The 23,479-nt window shown below is 37.7% G+C and overlaps 1 protein-coding gene across 1 annotated transcript in view; it reads left to right on the top strand.

The window, feature by feature from the left end:
- Positions 1 to 23,479, top strand: part of CDH8 (cadherin 8) — a 334,115-nt gene that overhangs the window by 187,042 nt on the left and 123,594 nt on the right. Inside the window, exons 5-7 of the mRNA XM_011356674.1 lie at positions 4,627 to 4,794; positions 8,307 to 8,494; positions 11,640 to 11,893. Coding sequence (XP_011354976.1) covers positions 4,627 to 4,794; positions 8,307 to 8,494; positions 11,640 to 11,893 — 610 coding nt within the window. The remainder of the gene's footprint in view (positions 1 to 4,626; positions 4,795 to 8,306; positions 8,495 to 11,639; positions 11,894 to 23,479) is intronic.

Genomic DNA, 23,479 nt, shown 5'->3' with positions numbered 1-23,479 from the left:
TTCTTTTTTGTGACGTTATTTAGCCAATACCTGCATCCAGGAATTTTACTAACTGCCCCAGAAGGCAGCATTTGTTATACTGCTTGTCATAAAGTTGAAAACTCTTAATTTATTACTAAGTTAGTGTAATGAAAGTTTCAACATAATTATTTTAGCTTCCGAACGCATTCCTGGGCATCGAGAATGTGTGACTATAGCACGTGGGGAGACGTGAGCACTACCCTTGCTTGCATGACTGCCAAAAAAGAGGGACAAGGTTCATGTCTTGAGCAATTGGAAGCTATTTAAAATTAGCACCATCAAAAGGTGTTTTAAACTAGCTTATTTTGGAAAAAAGGGTGTAAGGATCTCCTATCTGCTGTTTAAAAATCAAAGTTGAAAATGAATAAAAATGCCATTTACTTGAGGATTTTAATAACTTTTTTGCATGTGTTCGTGGGTCAAATGTTTGGCTTCCAAAATCTGAGAGGAAAAATAGCCTAATTGCTACATTTTCTGCTCTGCATTGACTGATATTTAATAAACAACAATTTTTAAAATATGGACGTTCTCTCATCCACAAAAGAAACAGCCTAAAGCTACTAGTGCTTGGGAGAATATGTGAGCCAAGGCAAATAATTCAGAGAGAAGAAACAGAAGGAACTTTTAAGGTAGTTTTTAAGCATATATCTAGGAGCTTATATCTTGAAATATTTATTCAAGTGGAATGATCTACCTTTTGAATAGGAATTTTTAAAAATTAAGTAATATGTATAGATACTCCCCCGCAGGATGGGGAAAAAAAAAAAAAAAAAAAGGAGGAGGGCCAAGGGCACTGGTATTTTTTCTTGTCCTGCCTTCACAGCCATAAAGTGGCAAGAAAAATGTTCCAGAAATTCTGACTTTGATTTTCTAGTGAGTTACTACTAGGTATGAGATTGAGATTATAGGCAGGAGCTCAGGCAAAGCAAGAGCTGTTCATTATACATTTGTGTTGAAACCAAGTAAGTGTGCTGCATGACCTAAAGAGACCTTGGAGAGGCTCCCTGCTCACCTTAGAAATCAGGAAGCCTACTCCCAGCATTGTATAAGAGAAGAGGAAGTATGAAGGCTTCCAGATATGCAGCTTCTCAGCTGGGTGGTTTTAAGCAACTCACTTAACTGAATAGGTATTATTCTCATTTTTATAGATAAGGAAATACATCCCTGCTCTGCTATCTCAAGGAGCGGTCCCTGGGACAGCAACATGTTAGTACTTGAAATACTTTTGAACTATAAATATCTTTGTAAGAACAACATGCTAGAAACATGTTTGACACTTGGATAAAGAACCAGTATCCTAAGCATATCTTTTAGGATTTTGGTAGGAATCGGGTGATTGAGGAGAGTGTAACAAAAGAACTATTGACCAAGATATGGCTAAGAGAAGAGAGACCATCAAGGGATAGGGAAGCACCCCAAAGCTAGTGAGAGAAGTACCAACATCATCCCTAGGCCTGCAGGATCAAGGGAAAGGGGCAGCTATTGGATGTCAGTTATGCTCTAGCAACATTCCAGGATAATAACTATAGAGTGTCCAAACATGCGATTGAGGTACTTGGTGTGGGGATGGGTCATCCTGTTTCATCCTCATGGTCCCCTAGGGTGATGTATATTGGTGGAGTCGAACACAAAGCCAAAGAGTAAGCAAGTTGATTGAGACAATCCATAAAAGTCGCTCTCTCATGCCAAGAGCAGTTGAAGAATTCTGGGAAGCGAATCTGGAGGAGTGAATGGAGAATGTTCAGCACTCCATCCACCACCCGAAAGGTATTAAAATACATTCTGGTTGGGAAGGAAAAGGGGGAAGGGAAACATCAGAGTTGGGTAACTACTGTGTGCCAAGAACTTTTCATGAATGATCTTACATAATCGTAGAATACCCATTACAAGAGGTTGATTGTTGTCTCCATTTGACAGGATCCTGATGGGTTAAATAACTTGTTCATGGTCATAAAGCTAGTAAATGTGAGAATAATATAAGAAACCAAAGTTGCCTGACTTCAATATGAGAGAGCATTCATAAGGAGACTCAAATTTGTCAATAGACAAGTAGTACGAAGCTGTATACCTCTATAGTGAAGTGGCATAAACATTTCTGTAATCAGTGGAGACCCAGAAAGCTCTTCTTGTACCATCTAAGCAAAGATCTCTATCATGATGCTTCACTCACATTCTGCTATCACTCACAGACAGAAACCCAAGTATGTTATTTTCAATTGAGCCTCAAAACTATTTTAATTCCAAGTGAGAAACATCAGTATTTTTTTAATTTACACTCTAACAATACATTATAAAAATCGTGAGAATAATGAGCACCAATCTTCTCCAACTCCAAGAACATCATAAAATATTTTCTACTGAACTAACCTTAGAGGACTCATGTATAGACCTCAGCCCATGAACTTCTTTGGAAACAGTTGCTATCTTCTTCGAGGAATTATATCAGTTTTCTCTGATTATTAGAAGAGCCATGTCAAATGCCAACGTCCAATGGATAGCTTTAATTCACAATGAGCTTAGAATGTGGTGGTATCTAAATTTTATAAGTACTCATGTAACTATCATGGGAATAAAACAATTTTCTATTTTTTTCTGTTGGAATTAGGCTCATAATGAAGAAATGCTGAATTCTGAAAATATGAATATAGATAGCAGGGTAGCTATATTGGTATCCCATCATGCTAATGATGAGATTTTGTTATTGCCATTGCTCTTTTTTGCTCATATTTTTATTTTCTCCTCAACATTGCCTCACAGTGATACAAGTCTGAATGATTGCTATTTTCTATTTCTCTTTATTTATGTTTTTTTGTTTATAACCTTACAAGTATGATCTATTGAGTTATATTATGATATGATCAAATCCTGAAACAAACCATTGTATTGAAAGAAATTATTATATTAAACATTGTTTTCAAATACACATGGTTATCCAGTTGAGTGCTCCCTGAATGGGAAGGTTTGATATAAAAGTTATGTCAAGTTCTAATAAAGTGCGTAAGAATGCACAGCTCCTCCTGGAGCCTGCTCGCTGCCTGGGTGGATTAGATTTCCTTGGGCACTCTTGCGTCTCGCCTGCTACTCAAATGATTCAGGGACTTGAAGTCTTTGCAGACCTTTTACAGGAAGATGATTTAATTAAAGCATATGAGTCCAAAAAAGAAAGACAGAAAGAAAAACAAGATTACATCATAAAGGTCCCATAGAGCGGCTCATTCTCGATTTGAATCAAACATCTATAATGTCCCTGGGTTAGAAGTAAGAGGAGAATTATCTTTAATTTGAACAGTTTTCTTTCTTTTGGGCCAGAGATGTGTAACACACATTCATTCAATAGGAGAATATTAGGCTAGTCACAATAGTTTTTATTGTAGGATTTTGGCAATATGGGGGGCATCTTATGACAGAGTTAAGGAAAAATGCAGGACACAGAAAATATAGTATCATTACCGATTGTTCTTGCAAATGGAAAAAATTGTAAATAACTGCAATATCCATTAATATGGGAATACCCAAGTTAGTCATAGTACGTTCATAAATGAACAATTATGCACCTGTAAGAAGTAATGAGCTGGATCTCTATGTGCTAACAAGAAAATATCTCAAAGATATATATCCTTTGCATGAATAAAAAAAGTTCTCCAACATACCTATACCATGATTAACTGTGTGGTTAAATGTTTACATATGCATATGCACATCTGTATGCATATACACATAATGGCCTTGGAATTATACACATAGGTTAGCAATATTTATCTATGAAAAGGAATGTAAGGGTAGAGAAAGAGCTAAATAAAGATTTTCAAAATAAGTTCAGAAATATTTATGCATATTTTGAATATTTAACGAGAAAATTAAATTACTAGTAAATCACACAAAGAGGCAGATAAAAGTTGAAAATATACCAGAAGAAAAAACACTGACATTTTAGCCTGATGATTTTATGTTATTTTGTATGATTTTATGTTTTACCCACTTTTCTATATCTTTCCATTTTCCTCAGATACTTATTACGTTTACAATGGAGAAGATATAACTAAACAATAAAATATAAATGTAGTTGAACAGTACTTTAGCATTTAGATACTTCCCTATATTAATTCTGATTGGTGTTTTATTCATCTGAGTTGATTCTAATAATGCATTTATTTCTTTCATCTCTCTAATGTATTTGTGAGCTTCAGAATAATTTATCTTTGACCTCAAAGCCTTCAAGCTATTTGTGTATTTGCTCCTCTTGTTGGGGAATTGGAGTCTGTAATAAATTGTAGGATTCTTTCACTTCCAGGGTTTTCCTGGGTAGATGAGGTTGTGTTATGATTTATACTTTAATTTGGTAGGCAAGAGGATGCCAATTCAGTTTACTTTCTAATGTATATTTTTGCAAGTTTTAAAAAATACATTATCAAATGTATTTTTGCAAGTTATTCATTGCCATCTATGACTACAATCTTTCTCAATGTTGGCATCATAAATGTACACCAGTTAAACATCAAAAGAAAACAAATTTATCTACGTAGGGACTTGTGTATGTGTGATCCACACATTTATTTCTGAATGAGCTGTCTGCCTGAACATCATTCTCCCATTTCTCCCCCTCAGCAATTATAAAAACTGCCCTGCCCAACATGGACAGAGAAGCCAAGGAGGAGTACCTGGTCGTTATCCAAGCCAAAGATATGGGTGGACATTCCGGTGGCCTGTCTGGAACCACAACTCTTACAGTGACCCTCACCGACGTAAATGACAATCCTCCGAAATTTGCCCAGAGTAAGTGAATCTCCTGCACTGGATGAGAATCTAAGTGTGATGTTTTCATTTGAATTTATATTCTAATTTTCAGAAATATCCAAAAGACTAATCACAATCATTATGGACAAGGCATGGCATTTCACATACCTATGTGTGAAAAACCAGCTCTCCTGTCATTTGGGTACTAAGTGTATTCCCATTTTATAGATTTCAAAGAAGTTGAGAAAATTTCCAAATATCAGGCATCTATATAGTAAGTAGTGGAGCTGAGAATTAGAACCGACGAGTGTGACTGCATAATATGTGCTTATTTCTCTATTACATGATACCTCCCATTAAGAAAATTTGAGAGAATGATTAAAATGCACCTTAGATATTACTCTATCAATGATAACACTTGTTATATAAAAGAAGCTAAATCTTGTGTGTCTGAGGTGGAAAGGCAGATAGACGGTACGCTTGCTCCAAAGTATACACCCCTCCTTCCTGCAACTGGGGGTATATCAGTGACCACTGACACTACTCAACCCTGCAAAAGTCAAGCTCTGCCTCAGATACCATGCTTAGCCTTGTAGGCTGCCGCCATCAATGAATCAGGGAGATGATCATTCTTTGCCAACTCTCTTGTACTCTCCTCAAATCTTTTTCTTCTGAGTATTTGTCAGAGTAATCTGACTTAAAGAGATGGTTTGGGAAGCCCTTTCTGGCATGGAGATTCTTGGACTGAGGTATGAACGATGGAAAGGAATTCGCTGAAACAAGGTGAAAGCAGGTGGAGCAGGAGTTGGACTTTGCAAGTGGAGGGGAAGAATGTCCAAAAGCCCTGTGGAAGAAGGCTGTATGGCCCCGAATGACAAAGAACAGAATTTCATGCCAGCTGACACGCAGGAGCTAAAGAGTGAGGTTAGGCAGGAGTTAGCCATATTGGATTTGTAGGCCATGTTAAGTTCCGTGATCTTTATCCTAACACCACGGGGAAGCATTAAAAGATTTTAAATTGTAGATTGAATAATAGGATTTGATTTCAAGGAAATCAGAGGAAATAAAATCTGGCCTTCTTCCAATGTCTTCTCCACATTTTAGCCAGTTAAGGGTGATCGAAATCATTCATGTAAAAGGTGATGGTAGCCCTGCAAGCAAGAGTGGTCACTGTGTAAGTGGAATAAAGGGTATAGGTGTGATAGACATTTAAGAGAGGTAATGATAACATAGATCTAAGGATAGATTACATTTTCAGTTGAGGAGGTGAATTATATTTCTGACACAAGAGATTGGATGCACGCCGGTGCTATTTGCTGGGATAGGAAATATCATAGGAGAACTAGTTTTTGGAGAGAAAAGAGAAGACAGAGAGAAAGAAAGAGAGAGAGAGAGATGGACAGAGGTGGGTCTTGAAAATTACATATTTGAGGTATATTTGAGGATTTATCTTCAGAAATCCCAAGGTAGAAAAGATGCATTTTTATTAAGAATTTTCCATCTGGCCATTCATAAATCTGACAACAATACAACTTTTTTTTTTTTTTTTGCACAAAATTATTGAAAAAGAGAATACCATTTCTCCTATCCTTCCCCCAAATCTCTTATTTCTTTTTCGGATGCCATTATAGTTAATACTCTAATTGGGAACTACTCTTTCTTGGAAAAATGAGCTTCAATTCAGCAGTGGCAGATGAGTTTTGAAAGTATTCCCTTTCTTGGAGGTAATAACTATTAACTTTGATCACACTGATAGAGATGATGAGAGTGAGCAGAATAGAAATGAATAAGAAACCTTCCATTTGCTTGGTTTCCCCAGGCTTCCTGAAGCAGGACTGACTGGTAGCAAGGTGAGATCCATTGCTGGCTTGTTTACTAAATAAACATACCTGACGGGACCATCTCAAACCTAACCTGGAATATAAAGTTTGAAGGAAATGGAATCATTAAACCAATTACTAGAGAATTGGGAGATTTGTGTTCTACATGATGATTTTCAGTGCCTACCTTATGGTGAAACTGTTTAGAAAACGTTTTTGTTCCCCGGTCCCATAATTTCATGATTTTAAGGGACATTTTTATTTCATCATTAAATAAAAGTGCATTAGTGCTAGAAGAAAACCTTAGCCATCATTCGAATAATCTTGTTATATTGGATAAAATGAGCCTTTGTTTATCCCAGGGACTCAGTGATTGAGTTCAAACTAGAATTAGGTAATGTTCTCCAGATTTCATTTTTCCTTTTGGGTTTATAGCTCATTGATTGTTTATTTTTCCCTTGTTTTTGTTGCAATGGGACTAAAACTTCCTGGTTGTCTGGGTTAGGATTCCCCAGAAACAGGCACTGAGAGAAGAATTTGATTATAAGTAGTTTATCTTGGAGATGATCCCAAGAAATGCCAGTAGGGGAAGTGGGGATGTGAGAAAGAGAAAGACGGAAGATCCAAGAATGTGTATTGTTAAGCCAGCTATGACTGTGGGTGACAGGAGCTTCATCCCATTGGGGAAACTCTGGAACACTGTAAATAAAAGAAAAGAAAGCGCTAGTAATGTTATCCCAACCGAAAGAGGAGGAGCCCGAGATGTTATATATTAACTCGTGTGAGGTTTTGAGGGCTGCTTCTGTGGGGCATGAATTCTCTGGTAGTTCTGGCCTGACGGGCCATGGGCAAAGTGGGTTCTGAAGGTCAGAGAAAATCCTCAGACAAATAAATGCAGGAGTTGGCAGTGAGATGCCGGGCAGATATGCACCAAAGTGGTCACGGCCAGGGGTTAAGTTTGAGGTTCCAACAAATTCCTCTACACTGATGACAGTACGTGACAGGGAGTAACACTAAGACAACAACTAAAGTGATTTGAATAAAAATGGGACTAATGCCACTAATTAGATACATTTTACTGCCCCCAGGAGAGAATGAAAGTTCCCTGTAATTGTATTTTGCCTAGAGAGTTTTGAAGGCAGGGATTTTGGTCTTCAGAGCGATGAGGACTTTAGTACCAAGAAGTGTTTCATGTGTCTGAGCAGCTTGCCACAGGGCACAGCAGAAGTTTGGTAATTGGATTTTATCAAAAATGGTCTACAAGTCTGTAAACATAAAGGTAACTTCAAAAGTGACTTTCAGAGTGTTACACGTTGCATCTTTCTGTGCTGAAATTAGCTTACTATTTTATATTGGGCAACAATGAGCATCCCCATGGGCTGCTGATGTGATTATACAGTAAACTGGGAAAAACAATCACATAGACTCACTAATATCCTGATATAACTCTGCTCCAAATACATACTGAGTAAACACAGGGTTGAATAAGTTTATCTCAGAACTAAGTCTCGAGGAGGGATCACTACCTCTACGGGGAACTTTTTGTTTCTGACTCATTTAAAAGATTGTACATTCCACAGTGAAAGGGGTCATTTTTGTCTTCCCCATTACCATATTGGTAGCATTTACAGGAGTGCCCAGAACAAAGGAAGTGCACACTAAATATTTGCTAAATGGATAAATGAATGAATGGAAACCAAGTAGTGCTCAGCATTTCTCTTCCTTTTTAAGGTCTGTATCACTTCTCAGTACCAGAAGACGTGGTCCTTGGCACTGCAATAGGGAGGGTGAAGGCCAATGATCAGGATATTGGTGAAAATGCACAGTCATCGTACGACATCATTGATGGAGATGGAACAGCACTCTTTGAAGTCACCTCTGATGCCCAGGCCCAGGATGGTGTGATACGACTGAGAAAGGTAAGCTAAGGAAGATGTTGTTCACATTCAAAATACTTCTTTGAAACATGCGTTTTGACGTCTGTGGGAGCTGGGTGGACATAAATTTAGAGCCGACAGAGGTTTAGCTCCTTTAGCTGGAAAAAATTGGAGACTTTTGTGTGCCTCATAGTCCTTGGCCCCACTTTGTATTTCAGCTAACGCTCAGGTAGACAGTTAACGTGGTGGCGCTAGGTTCCCATCTCACTCATTGTTCCTCTCCCATCTGTGCCACAATGCCTTTCTCTAAGCTGCGGGAATTTGTAGGAAAGTCGATGCTCTGAAGACAACCCTCGAGAAATGAAGGATCCAGATTGGTGGACAGTCCTTATTCTTCGAAAGAATTATCTTGAGGCATATTGTCTATGGTTTCCTAAGAGGATTTCTGGTGGGCAGAAGCCTCAGCTCCCCACAAAGGTGGCTAGTTCAATGACTTCTAATCCTTCTCTATATTAACTCTCCCCATTTCTGCATTCCTGCTTCCTAGGATATCCCCACAAAACACAAGAAGTTTCTTAAGTCTATATCGCAGGGTCGGTTTTCAGGGAAACTCGAAGACAGACGTAGTAGTCAACTTCAGTTATTCTGGCTAGTTTGGGGCACTGGAAGGACGGGGCCAGCCTTGCTACCATAGGATACTCCCTCATGCATCAAAAGTTCAAGCATTGTGTTAAAGGAAGCTCATCTTTGCCTTGCTCCTGGGTGTGGGGCCACTACTGGACAAAGAAGCATCTCCATAAACAGTACAAATGATGTATACAGTCTGTGACTGTGTTTGCCAGCAAACATTTTTTTGTGTGTGTGTGGTAGATGTGAAAAATTCTGTACAACTCTTTCCATATTTATTTTTCATCATGACATCTACATTCATAAAAATGTGTCAAATACACTTTGTTATTTTATGGACAGGCATTTGTAAGGAAAAATACCCTTTTATTTTCATCATGAGGATAAAAAATATTTGTCTAATGTTGTTCTTCACATCTCTGTCATAACATAGTATGAATTAATTGTAAATAGATGTGCTTGTTCATGAATAAGAAGGTAGGTATGGACCACACTACTGAGAGACAGTAATTTTTCCCTCTGTCTTGATTAGCATCACATTGACATGACTCCAAGTTTCTCTCAAATTCTCTCTGTCATGCTTCCAGTGATGACGCTCTTAAAATCTCCCATTGAACAGGTAATGGCAGTGGGGACCTAGAGTTTTCTGGATATACTTTCATATACAAAATAAATTTTAAAATCAATTATGAGAAAAAAATGGATGTATTTACTTCAACTCTCTGCTGAGCAACACTACCTTTATACCTGGCTTGAGTTTAGGATGAAGCATTGCAAAGTATTTAAAAATTCAGTTTGAAGTAGAATGCAGTATAATTATACCTGAGTCAATTATCGAATAACCCAAAGCCACATTTTCCATGGCTAATGATTCCTAATGTCATTTTTATTATTATTATTAACTGTCATCCTTTGTTACCATAAGGTGCTTTTATAAACTGAAGTGATTAGCCATTTGCTGTATTTTTATTCACTGTTATTCATAAACTTGGAAGCACATAATACACAGCTTCACACCAAGAAATGTGTATTTCAGTCCAGAGAACTCTGTGTAGGGAGTCACATTTCCACAATTCATGGGTCCTCTTTTTTGTCTGATGAAATCCTAAGGACACCAGGATGTTTTAGGGTACATTGTCACTACGTTGAGCTAAGAATAAAGCAGAATGTAATCTATTCTACTTACCAGTGTTTGTGAAGAATTTGAAGTTGCAGAAGTGTCACAGTAGGGATGATTGGCAAATTGTAAAAGTGCTGATGCCGAATGCTCTATTCACCCTACATGTGCCTGGTGATTTCAAAATAGACAGGGAAGTGAGTATCTGCCTTGTTTTCTAGAAAATCTTTCAAAAAAAGTCAAGTCCCGTTAGAACTGAATTCAGATACAAAAATTCAGAATTTTGAAATAAGAATATATGTTTAAGCTTATACAGGAGTTCTAAAAGAGTTCACTAATGCTAGCTTATGTTCCAGCTTCTCATTTTTCTTTTTAATCTGCATTGCAGATTTAAAGTTCTCTTTCTTATAAGAAATTGCAATGCCAACCCAAATTGTGTCTTTGAACCTTGACAGATGTACTTTCTTGAAATCCAAAGTATTCCGAGTTGCTGGGAATTGGATCGTAAGGGTTCTGAGGCAGATGGGCTACTGGTTATTTAAGGCGATTACGTTCTTTTACCTAGCTGTATTTACCGAAGTCATTAACTACAGTCTCTGAGGCTTTTAAGAAATGAAGTATTAATATGTCAAAAATATTGCCAGTAATGGTGCAGTGAGGTCATTTCAAATTGCTTTTAGTGCTTGGTGACGGCACAGCCAGATGTAGGTATCTGTGTATACTGTTCTCACCCTTTCTTTTCCTAAATATAAACACAAATACATATGTATCTGTATACATATTTCTTTAGATGCCTACCTGCTTCATATTATAGAACTCATAATAGAGACCTTTTAAGAACATCCTAAAAAATAATAACTTCCATTTTAGCCACATGTTCAGTAAGCAGCAATGCTTTGGGAGTGAAATAAGAAAATACTCTGTGTTGAGATTAGTGCTAAATTATGCTTTACAATGTCTTTTTGGACTAAACAATGATTATTGCTAGTTCTTTACATTGCACACACTGTTGCCGAAATGATAAAATATTCTTCCCAGATAGAGATTGTGTTTGATGCTGCCTTATCTCCTACCGGCAGAGGCTCGATTAACTGGCTGATTGGTATGCAGGTCATGCTATCACTAGTAAAATTTTATTATGACTCTGAAGTGAAATTTTGATGGCACAATTCATGACTGTGAATATTTTTGTGAATTCCAAGTGAAATGAGCAAAACAAAACACAACAATAGGAGATTAGATTCACTGAGCTTGTACAATAAACAGATATCAATAAATGCCTGTAAAATTTACAGGTCGAATCTGGGGGAATGGAGGGGGACCCCATTAAGGCTCACAAATGGGCTTACATGCACATAACTATCATCCATCAGCATTATACTCATTTGTTCTTGCTGCTGTGGTCATTAGTGAGAAACATTCATCTTTGTCGTTTCTTAACAGCCTCTGGACTTTGAGACCAAAAAATCCTATACACTGAAGGTAGAGGCAGCCAATGTCCACACTGACCCACGTTTCAGCAGCAGGGGGCCCTTTAAAGATACTGCGACCGTCAAAATTGTCGTTGAGGATGCAGATGAGCCTCCTGTCTTCTCTTCCCCAACGTACCTCCTCGAAGTTCATGAAAATGCTGCTCTAAACTCCGTGATTGGTCAAGTGACTGCTCGTGACCCTGACATCACTTCCAGTCCTATAAGGTATTTCTCTTTTAAAAGGCATATCGGCTTCATCAAATGACAGGCAAATTAGCACAAAATGCAATTAAATATACATTTAATTACATTAAATGTATATCCGTGGCTGCCTTTGGGACTATGCTCACATGACCAAGGAATTTTGGTCAGCACATACCATGTCTATGTGTATGCGCATGTGTGCATGGCCCACGTGGATGCACCCACACATCAAGTAAGAACCATGCATGTACAAGGCCTGGAGCCAGGAATATCAAGACGAATCAAGCTATTCCAGCTTTCAGAGAATTCGAGCTCAATGAAAACACAAAATCGCATATGTTTTGCAGTACATTTGGGTGGATCTTTTATATTACATTAGTTTTGCTTGTTTGTGCATTTCTCTTTCTTTCTAGCATTATGAAAGTATTGCTGGTTTTTATTCTTTCTCCTTTGACAGTTACAGTGAATTATATATAAGAATTTAGAGGCATGAAGACACTGTCTCAACACATTAAGAGGCCCCTATCTTATTTCTGTTTGGTGTTTGGCTTTGAAATTATCTTATCACTTCATGGGTATTTCTGGTAGATCAGCACATCTGGATTGGTGCCTTTTAGACAAAAATCTTTCTCTGCTATTTCAAAACTGCCTTTTGTTTATACTATCCTTGCTCAGAAATTTTTCCCAAGATGAGAAATAATCCTTTGTTAAGGTTTCTCTGCCTTTTTTTAAGAAATGAGGCTCAATTCTATTATTTTCTGTTGAACTGCATACATCTTTTCTCTTTTGCCAGTCACCCAAATGACAGCCCAGTGTTCATGCTAAATAGCATTTTTTTTTCCCCAAAAGAACACTAAAAATCTATAACTTGTACACTGGTCTCCAAGGGTGAAGTGTTAGCTAATGATGTGTTTGAGTGCGGATTTCAAATATTGTCTTAGAAATGTTCGTTGAAAAAAAAGAGAGAGAGAAAATTTAATGGAGTAACACTGTTTTAGAAAATTGTCCAGTTAATCTATAAGTTAGATGTCAGCTCATACTCGACTCATTCACATGGTTCACAGGGATATAAAGCTGATACTCTTCTAATTTCTTTACTCAGAGAAACTCCAGACAAGCGAGCTTTCTGGAGGTTTTATGTATTTACTTCTTTTTTTATGTATTGCATTCTCATTACTCACAAGGGTACTGAAATGATGAGGCTGGAAGTGAACATCATAATAGTCAGTGCCCCAAATAATTTGAGTTTGGGCAAAAAATAATTCTTTTCAGATCGAGAAAAGATATTTTTAAGTCAAGCCGTTTCTAAATTCAGAATAATAAAGAATGTATGCATAAGGATAACACACACACACACACACACACACACACACACACACACACACACACACACATGTTTCTTTCAGAAGAGCCCAACCTCTAAGAAGATAAAATTCCACCTGGAAATTTGAGAAATGGTCAGCTGCCCATTCTCGGTTCTGAAGGAATCTGACCAGCTATAGAAATACAGAATGCCCTGCATTTGGCTGAGAAAATTGTGTCTCTCAAAGGGCCAAGCGTTGAATACAAGAGCAGAAAGTAACCAGAAAAATAAATTAATGTGGACATCCATTTTCTGACTAAATAGCGAAGTCATGAAATGGCTTCATATTGACATCTGATGTAAATAAGGGTGGTGATATTTGTCGAATGAGCAAATCTGCCCCATGTTTGTGTTATTCCATTTCCTCTGAAAGAGCACAGAAAGAAGTAGTTGCCACTTTCTGCACACCTCCAAGTATAAGAGATGGCTGTGAAGAGAGCAAGCAAGATTGATCCAAATGAGAGACCAGCCACGAAGCTGGTGGTAGTATTCAATCTGATGAGATTTCTGCTCTTGTCAGCAAGGAACACATATGGGGCTCAGGAGTGTGCCAAGCCAGGAGTCCTTAGGAAAAGGGAGGGGTTCACCTAGGAGGGCACTTACATATAAACGCCAAACACGAAATCTATAGCACCAGCCCGAACACGGTTTCTGTGCACAGACCTGTCCTTAACCTGCTAGTGTTGAGGTTTGAGGAACTTTTTATACCATAGTGACAGTAACTTGGTAGAACTGAGTAAAAACCCAGGTTCGTAGTCCCCCGCAGGTGTTTGCTCAGTTTGTCATCTACCCATTTACAGAGGTAAAAATGGAGATTCACTGATAATTCCAGTGATTTCACAGGGAATCCAGTGATGGTTGTCATTGTATTGATTATTATTACTATTGCTATTGTTATTTTATTATTGTCACTGTTCTGAAAGGCAGGTGTAGAGGAAGCTTGAGTCTGCTTAGTAACAAGTGCCTAACTTGGGAACGTTTTGTTTTTAGGCAAACTAAAGGGGTTTGGGGGCTGCGTTACCAGGAAAAGATGAACACAAAAAGTACCGTTTGATGACATGGACATGTCTGTACTTCTTGATATATGTCGGGCAGGTGTTAGTTTCTTGACGTCTGTGCTCTCACCAAAAAAAAATGGGGTGAATACTGTTACAAATCATTTATAAGAGAGCGTCGATGTATTATTCAGAAGGCGAGCCCCACACAGTCCTGATTGGAGGTGGATTGGCTCCATGGGATATAAATGTAAGAATTACTAACTGCATTTTCAGCATCTGTTCTGCATTTTTGTAGATGTCTTCTCTCTTCCCTATTGGGTTATAGAGAAGCTTTTTGCTTTATGTACACAATTGGTTGATTTGAGTAGAAAATTAAATTTCCTGACTAGCCAGAGCAGTGTATAGTTCCTTATGAGTCTAGCAGACAGATTTAGAGCCATTTAACCTTTATAAACAGAACTAGAAAACATGCATATTCAAGGAATTACTGAGTAACAAATAGCAAGCCATTATTGTGTCTTCAGGACTGTTGTCTTGTATATGCCGACAAGAATGTGTCCATCTCTTAGGGGAATGTTTACTTGGCCATCCAGCAAGAAATAGGCATTTATTTGTGTCATCTGCCATGTTAAAACATGCAGTCATTTATTGGTTGTTCAACTTACTGTAAGACTCAACTTCTTTTTACAGCGCATTGTCAAGCAGGAAATGTGATATATTTTAAAATTCTTACCTTAACCTACACCTATCTCTATATCTGCACCTGTATCTATGTCTATGTATGTATGTTCCCTTACAGGAGAAAATAGACAACAATATAAAGGCGGAATTTGTGGTCTTCCCATCTCCCTTCCAGGAACGCTAATTAAGCATTTGCTACTTTATTCAACACTGTATGTCTCTCAGTAATATAGAATTAAGTTGTGTAAACTATTTAAGAGATGATGTATTTCGAACTTACATAAATTGATGTTCAAACCCTATCCTTTTGACTTGCCAGTCAGACAGCTGGTCTCTGGAATTCTCTGAGACTCAGTTTCCTCATCTGTGTTTTGAGATAATATCATCTTCCTCACAGGGTTACTGAGATAATTAAAAAGTTCTTAAATAAAATATATAGTAGTAATTAGTATTACCAGTTAAGAAAGCCACCATCAGTTTCATATCTTAAATGCAAATTAAAAACCAAGTGCTTATTTTAGCAGATATTCTTCTGCTAAAGGTTATTGAATGTGTACAGAATTATCTGTTTTTTTTTTCTTTTAACAATTACAGGATAAATGGTCTAACCTCATTTAGTCTAATTTGCCCCTGCTACTGCTGTGAATATTGTCATGACTGAGTGCTTAATATGTGGCTAGGCGGTACTAAATATACTCACTTAATTCCTTAACACCTCTGTCACATAATGTTTGTGCTCATTATCCTCATTTAACAGATGAAGAAACTGAGAATAAAAAGTCTAACTTTCCCAGTATCATAGCAAATAGTCAAGAGTGGAACTGTGATGCATACCTGGGTTTTTCTGATAATACAGTGCCTGCTCTTGGTCCCTATGCTATACTTCTTTTCTTTCTCTATGATCTCTGTGACTCCAGCTGTGTCTTTATATGTCAGGACAGCTGAATGGACCAATTTTAATTGAAATAATAAATTATTCATTCTCTAAATGGCCTCCTTCAATCCAGGGTCCATACCAAGAGAGAAGGAAAATATCCCGGGTCTGTGGAACTATCCAGAGTGTGGGTAGAGTATTCCTTGCTCATCAGTCTAGCCCCTCTATGTGGGTTTGTTATTGTTGGCTGTGAACCAAAGTGTGATTAGGGAGGGGAAAGGGGAAATGACATTATTGTTATTTGATGAATCAAGGTTAAGTTTCCAATATGTATTATGTCACTTAAATCTAATAAAAGACATCATGATATGATTCCAGTTTTATGGAGAAGGAAGCCTAGACTCTGAAAGGGTGAGCTCCTTGCGTATGGTGATACAGCAGGGGGTGTGGGGGCAGGTTTTAAAGCCAATTTCTTCCTACCATTGACCACTGTGTCTGCATATGCCTTGCTCAGTGGTTCCAGCATCTTGCATAAGGCGTAGGATGATGATAGCTAAATGTTTACCAAGCCTATACTTTGTGACAGACATTCTGAAAGAATGTTATGTGCCACAAATTATTTATATTAGAGGTAAAAACTTCTAGCACAGAGTAGATATTAAATATAAGTCATCCTGCTATGGTTTCTCTTTTACCTCTCGATACATTTATTTCAAATGTGTATTTGGTGTCCCCATGGTGTTGAGATGGCCTATGACTTTGTTTTACATAGTTGCTTCCTGTTTCCTTCAGAGCATTCACCTTGATTAAGACAACATGAGCTGCTTCAATTAAAAGTGGGAATGATGGCCATTCAGCAGGCAGAGTAGGTTGACCTACCTTCACGGTGGCCACAGTGCTCTGTTGTCCTAATTCCTCTCTTGCATGTAAGTGCCCACTCAACACAAGAGCGTTGCTTTTTTTTCCCCCCTCTACTTGTATTCTGGCATTTTTATAATTCACCTCAGTTACCAGGCTTACAGTTAATGAGCTCTTATCCTGAGAACACTCCTCAAAGTCCTGATATCTGATGATGCCAAAGTGAAAATATTTCATACTGTGGAGAACCTGGCATTAATTTGGAGGGTAGACTCTCTCTTCAGTTTTGCAGTAACTCCCATTTTTGATAAGGACCTAGTTGTTTTGTTTTTAACTGTAATAACAACACTTAAAAATCAGTTAAGAGGGTAGGTATGTTAAGTGCATGATACGGCACCGTTAACCACGGGCGCAGCATCGCACAGCACGTCTCCAGGACTTGCTCATCTTCTATAACTGGAACTCATATGTTGATTAGCGACTCTCATTTTCCCCTTCCCCCAGCCCCTGGTGACCACCATTCTAGTCTTCTATGACTTTGACTATTTTATATACCTTCTATAAGAGTGCTCATATGGTATCTGTCTTTCTGTTACTGGCTTATTTCATTTAACATAATGCTCTCCAGGTTCATCCATGTTGTCATTTATTACACAATGCCCTTCTTTTTAAAGAGGAATAATATTTTACTTTATCTAGATAGCACATTTTCTTTATTCACCTGTTGATGGACATTTAGTTTGTATCCATGTTTTGTCTATTGTAAATAGTGCTGCAATTAACAAGAGAGTGCTAATATTTCTTCCAGACCCTGACTTTTTTTTTTTTTTTTGGATAAATACTCAGAAGTGAGTATTTATCATATGAGAGCTCTATTTTTAATTTTTTAAGGAATGTCCACACTTTCTTCCCTAGCAACTGTGCCATTTTGCATTCCCACCAGCAGTGTGCGAGGGTGCAGTATGAGGCCCAGGTCTTTGTTCCTGCATACTCTTAGCCAGATAAAAGTTTGAATGTCTCCCAATGACTCTTCCAAGTCATTTTTCCAAAAAAAGAGAAAAACTTTGCTGTACCTACTAGTTCAAGTAGTGGTAATTAATTAATTCATATATTAATTTAGTCACATCACCATTGATTAATTTATATATATATGTGTGTGTGTGTGTGTGTGTGTGTGTGACTGTGTGTGTGTGTGTATATATATATATGTATATATATATATATATATATATGTATATATATATATATATATATATATATATAATTTTTAACTTATTTAGCTGTATAAGTAATATTGCATTTTCTCGAGGAATTTCTATAAAGACAGAGCCTTTGCCTTAGTGTACCTACCTTATTCTATAGCGAGGGGGCTGGCTGAACAGCCATGGAAAACCGAAGACCTTCCCATTAATCTAAATAGCTTTTAATACATGCCATCCAAAAATGATAAATAAAACTAGATTATGAAGCTTTTAGAGTCACGTGGTGGACAATATTTCCTAGTTTCCTAATGAATTTGAATAGAAGCAGCTGTAGATACCCAGCGATGTTAGCGTGGGAATATCTCACACTGTGGAAAAAATAGTATTCATTTGCAGGGTGGGCTGGACTGTGTGTTTATAATTTTCTCTCATTTTTTATTCTCTCCCTCTCACTCTGTATCCCACTGTAAAGAAATGCTTTGGGTAGAAAAAAATCTTTTTCTCCTCAGAGGAATAATAAATCATATGAGATGCAGGGACCTTAGAATTCTGAGACTAGCCTAACTCAGATAATATTATTTATTAAAGCAGTTATAGCAACCAGTAGAGCAATTAGAGGCAAAAGCTGAAAACTTGTAGATGGAATTTTTGATACTCAAAGTGCATGCGAGAAAATGTTAAAATGGTTTCTTTAGGCATAATAACAAAAGCTAGAATGAAATTAAGCGGTGAGAAAGAAACAGTTGGAGTTCAGTGAAATATAATAACTGATTCATAACTAAGGGGTTTATTTCATTATATGTGGCTCTAAATAGCGTCTTCACTTGCAGTTGGCTCAAAATTGTGTCTTCCTATAAATTTTCCATACAGAGGCTGCAAACCAATGTTTAACAAAACATTTTTTATAATATAAAAGTGCATCTGTGCCTGTTAAATGTGACAAATAGACATATATTGCCTTTCTCCAAGAGCAGCATCTCCCTGACTGTGCTGTCAGAAACACTACTGTGGCTAAAGACGTTGTGGCCAAATCAGTTGGAACTCAAGTTTTTTGCACTAGGACTTCACAGGTAAGTTCACTTGCTGAGGTGCATTGCACTCTTTACGAAGGAGAGACTGTAAGCAGCACGATTAAGCACTGGACTTTGCACTGTTTTGCAGAGTACCTGGAACATGGGATAGAAGGCAGGACATGCTCAGGGGTCTGTACTGGTCTGAGACACTGAGCATGGCAAATATCACAACGCTTATTCCAATATGTGTACTGGGTTACATATCTTTTTATTGCTGCGTGAGTGCCTCTGTTTGTTTATTTCCATGAATCTACTTAAGAGAGGACCCATGACCTTAATGAAAACTTTGATTCTTATCATGCTAGGCCAGGGGTCAGCTAACTAGTGCCTGTGTGCCAAATCTGGCATAGCACATTTTTTAAAAGTAAAATTTTATTGGAACACAGCCACCCTCATTCTAGGCCTTACAACTGCAGTTTAGTTGTGACAGAGGCAGTATGTCCTGTAAAGTCTAAAACATTTACTGTATAAAAAAGTTTGCCACCTTTACACTAGACTGATTAGGGGTTTAGATTTTCATCAGTAATTTGAATAAATGGCTCCCATATCATTCTGGGATCTTATTCTGTATCAGAAACTCCATAAAGATAAGATTTTAAAAATATTTAAAAACCCGTAGCAGTCAAAGAAATTATGTTAGAATTCTGCTACATGTGATGGGAATTGACATCTCCATGCTTGCCTTAGAGCCCTGAGGACCTTCGTCCTGTGACAGTGTGCACTCATGTTGAGTCTACATTTAGTGGAGCTTTGAGGGAAATTCCCATAACTATCTTATCGGCTGTGAAAGGACATCCTGAAAAATACTGTGATGCTTACCTGCTTGAAGTGGGGAATTTGTTTCCTGCCCAACTTTGTTATAAAACTTTATTTTTCAACCTGCCCCTTCTGTTCCCCAGAGCTCAGTGATGACAACAATTTTGAGAATGGGGGCTGGTGACTCCTTTAGCCAGACTCTGGTCTCTGCATTTCCATGTGTTGGCAATCTCTGATGTCAGCAGCAGACTTTTTCTATCTAACTGCATGAAGTGGCATGAAATAAAATTTCACTTGGAATAGACTTGCTGGAGTATGTTCAACAAACTCTAACACGTATTCTTTGTCGTAAGAGGAGATATGCAATGAGCGATGCCGGAAATATTTTGTGGATCTTATTAATGCCTTTTTAGTGCTTTTCACATATATTCAGATTTATACTCTATTACATTAACTCTCTGAATTACAGATATTCTTATTCCCAGAAAGCAAATGTGTTACATGTTGTTTTCCCTGGAAACAGGTGGAGTTGGAGGTGCAAGGTGTTTGTTAGGGATCGGCACCTGTGAATGGGAGAGGACAGAAGCAGGATGGGCGGGGAAGACATCCAATTGCAACGCAGTCCCAGCAAAACCATGGTGCAATTCATTCCAGTGGTCTCTCTGGAATGAATATTGATTTTCAGGAGTCCTGCATCATGCCCAAAGGGTAGGGCCTTTGTCTGCTTGCTTAATTCGCAGATTACCTCTGGGGCGGAGGTTCTCTGTAAATGAAGCAGATTCTCAGGAGCAGATGGCCAGAGGCTGTCTACTGATGGTCCTCCTTGAGGGGAGACCTGCACAGCATATCTCCATGGAGGAACACATTCAACCATCTTTGCCAGTGAAGCAATTAGACTTCATGCACACTGCTAGCCATCTCGCTCCCAAAGCCATGTCACCACCACACTATGGTGTCTTCCCTTAGGCGCATACATATTTGTTTCACATTTTGAGATGCAAACACTAAAGTGGCAAATCGATTTAGCTGAAATGTTAGTGTGGCTTGGTAAACTGGGCTAATAATTATCAAAGACCATCAAACTACATGTATTAATAACATATTTTAGAATAGTGATTTAAGATGGTAAAAATACAATAAGTATCTTGAGAGAGAAAAACAATTTGGAAAGTGCTGATCTGACGTTTAAATGTTTCTGGGGGTCTTTTTTGTTTGTTTGTGTTCATTTTTGTTTTTTATTGTTTGGTGAAGTCTCTGTCCCCTGTATGAAACAAAACAATAATTTTTATATTCTGAAAGAAGCAAAGATTCTTGTATAGGCCGAGCAGTGTTATCTAACATTATTATACTCATAAAGCAAAATAAATCTTCTATTTTGCATCCCAACAAAGAGAGATTGACATCCTTATCTGATGTTCAGATATTTATGGGAGTCATTTCAACTAAGCCTTTATTTTTCCTTATATTTCTACATTCTGATTTGACATAATGTATTATATACAACCTTGCTTTTGATAAAGGACAATCAGATTTGACTTAGTATTGCAGAGAAAAACACAATATTACATATTTTAAGAAAAGAGCATGCTAAAAAGGGAGAAATGCCATTTCGACCCATCTATCAAAGGTTTACCAGCTCTGTCCTCTGTGTTTTAAGTCAGTTTGCTGGAGAGTGGAATAGGTCGAGTCAAAATGCTTTTCAAATTGGGCCTCAGGATGCAAATCGAGTTCAGGATGTCTGCTAGGGTATGTAAGATTCACAGCAAATGAGAATAAGATTTATGAAGTCCTTGAGAAGAGTCAGAGTTATGGAAGATGTATTTAATGGTGCAAAAAAACAGCGAAAGACCTAAACGTCCTCCCAAAGTTAAGGGTCTATAATTAGACAGAACAGGTATGGAAAAGGGGCAGGGCCCAGAGCATGGTGAAGTTCACTGGCAAAAGAAGCACGTCTGGATCACCTTTATTAGATACAAAGTACATGATATTGGATTTTGCACTTGCTTAAATGTATACAACTAGATTAGACCATAGGGGCGGGCATTGTGTTTAGGGGTGAGCATTTTCGGTGTAAAATACTTCTGTTCCCCTAGAAAAAAACTACATCTGGTTGCAGACTGGAATGGTGTACTTATGCCATTACTGGTGCATATTAGACAAGTAAACAAATTATTTCAATATAAATTAATTTCTAGCCCTTTAGAGTTAACAGGCCATATCTTGGTCACCTATTATTTCCCAGCAATCACTATAAGTCCTCAGTATTTACTAAATACATAACTTTATGATATTTTCAAAAAACATGCTTTGGTATGGTTATGTACTACTCATTTATTATTTCTTGGGTGTGCATGTTTTCAATAAATACTTTTTATATATACAGTGAATGATTATGACCAAACTAGACAAACTTACATAATCCAATACCACTATCCTTGTAGCTATCCAACATTTAGTAAGAGTTTGTTATGTGTCAGATCCTATGGTCAAGATATTATACTAACTTTATGACTGGGGAAAAATACATAGTATCTTCATTTTACAACTATAGATATTTAGAGTCAGGACAATTTATATGGGCTACTCAAGTAATATGTAAGGATTAAATGAGAAATTAATATACAGGTCTTAGCAGAGAGGCTGAAAATTAGGAAGGCCACAACAAATGCACTAAATATATTACTAAATCTTAATTTTGAGTTTGGTCCTATGGTTCAGACCGCTATATAATGAGGTCCTTTCTCTAGCTCAAGGGTCCCCATCCCTCGGACGACAGACCGGAATCGGTCTGTGGCCTGTTAGGAACTGGGCCGCACAGTAGGAGGGGAGCAGTGGGCAAGTGAGTGAAGCTGCATCTGTATTTGCAGCCGCTCCTCAGCGCTAGCATCACCACCTCAGCTCCACCTGAGATCATCAGGCCTTAGGTTCTCATAGAAGCACTGGTCCCTGGTGCCAAAAAAGGTTGGGGACTTCTGCTCTAGCTCACACCATCTCATTTTTATCATCCGTGTAGCATTTATCATTTTTGAATCCTTTCATATACAGAAAAATCATCATTGGCATGATTGACAGCCCCCAAAAGATATTTAGGGAGTCAAGGGATACCCTTCATCCTAGATTTTCCCTGACATCTTTAGGTCATCATGGGCTTATGGCAATTCATGGGAATTGATGGAGATTCCTGTGACCTTAAGGTGAACAGAAAGGATCAAAGTCATCATGGGACCTTCTGTATAAAAGAGTTTATCCTCACGACTCCTAATCTCCCACAGAGAAAAGTACACACCAGATGTAAATTTCACATGGCCACTGTAAATTCCAGATTCCGTGTATTTCTGGAAAAATTTAATTATCTTTGTGAATATTAATGTGGATCTTTATAACCAGTTTGTTATATTTCATTCAATGATTATACAGATGGCTACAAGGAGACAAAAGAGAGAATATTTGTCTAGTCTGAAAGCAATATAGGTTAACAGAAGAGGTTGTGAGCTTCGTGTAAGGGTTTTTCTTCAGGATTCCTCTATCTCCTTTACTTCCCACACAAATAATCACTGTCCTGTTTTTTTATTTTAACTTTCTAAGCTCAAATACCATCATCTCTAATGTGAGCAGCTACGATAGTCCTATTTTTTTTTTTTTTTCCTCCTATCAACTTGTTTCTTTTTCAGTGCCATGATGACTTAGAGGATTGGCAACATTTGCTTTTCGTGTAAGGGTTTTTCTTCAGGATTCCTCTATCTCCTTTACTTCCCACACAAATAATCACTGTCCTGTTTTTTTATTTTAACTTTCTAAGCTC

This window comes from Pteropus vampyrus, unplaced genomic scaffold (genome assembly GCF_000151845.1).
Source record: "Pteropus vampyrus isolate Shadow unplaced genomic scaffold, Pvam_2.0 Scaffold29, whole genome shotgun sequence".
Lineage (NCBI taxonomy): Eukaryota > Metazoa > Chordata > Mammalia > Chiroptera > Pteropodidae > Pteropus > Pteropus vampyrus.
This window is presented reverse-complemented; position numbering and strand designations above follow the sequence as displayed.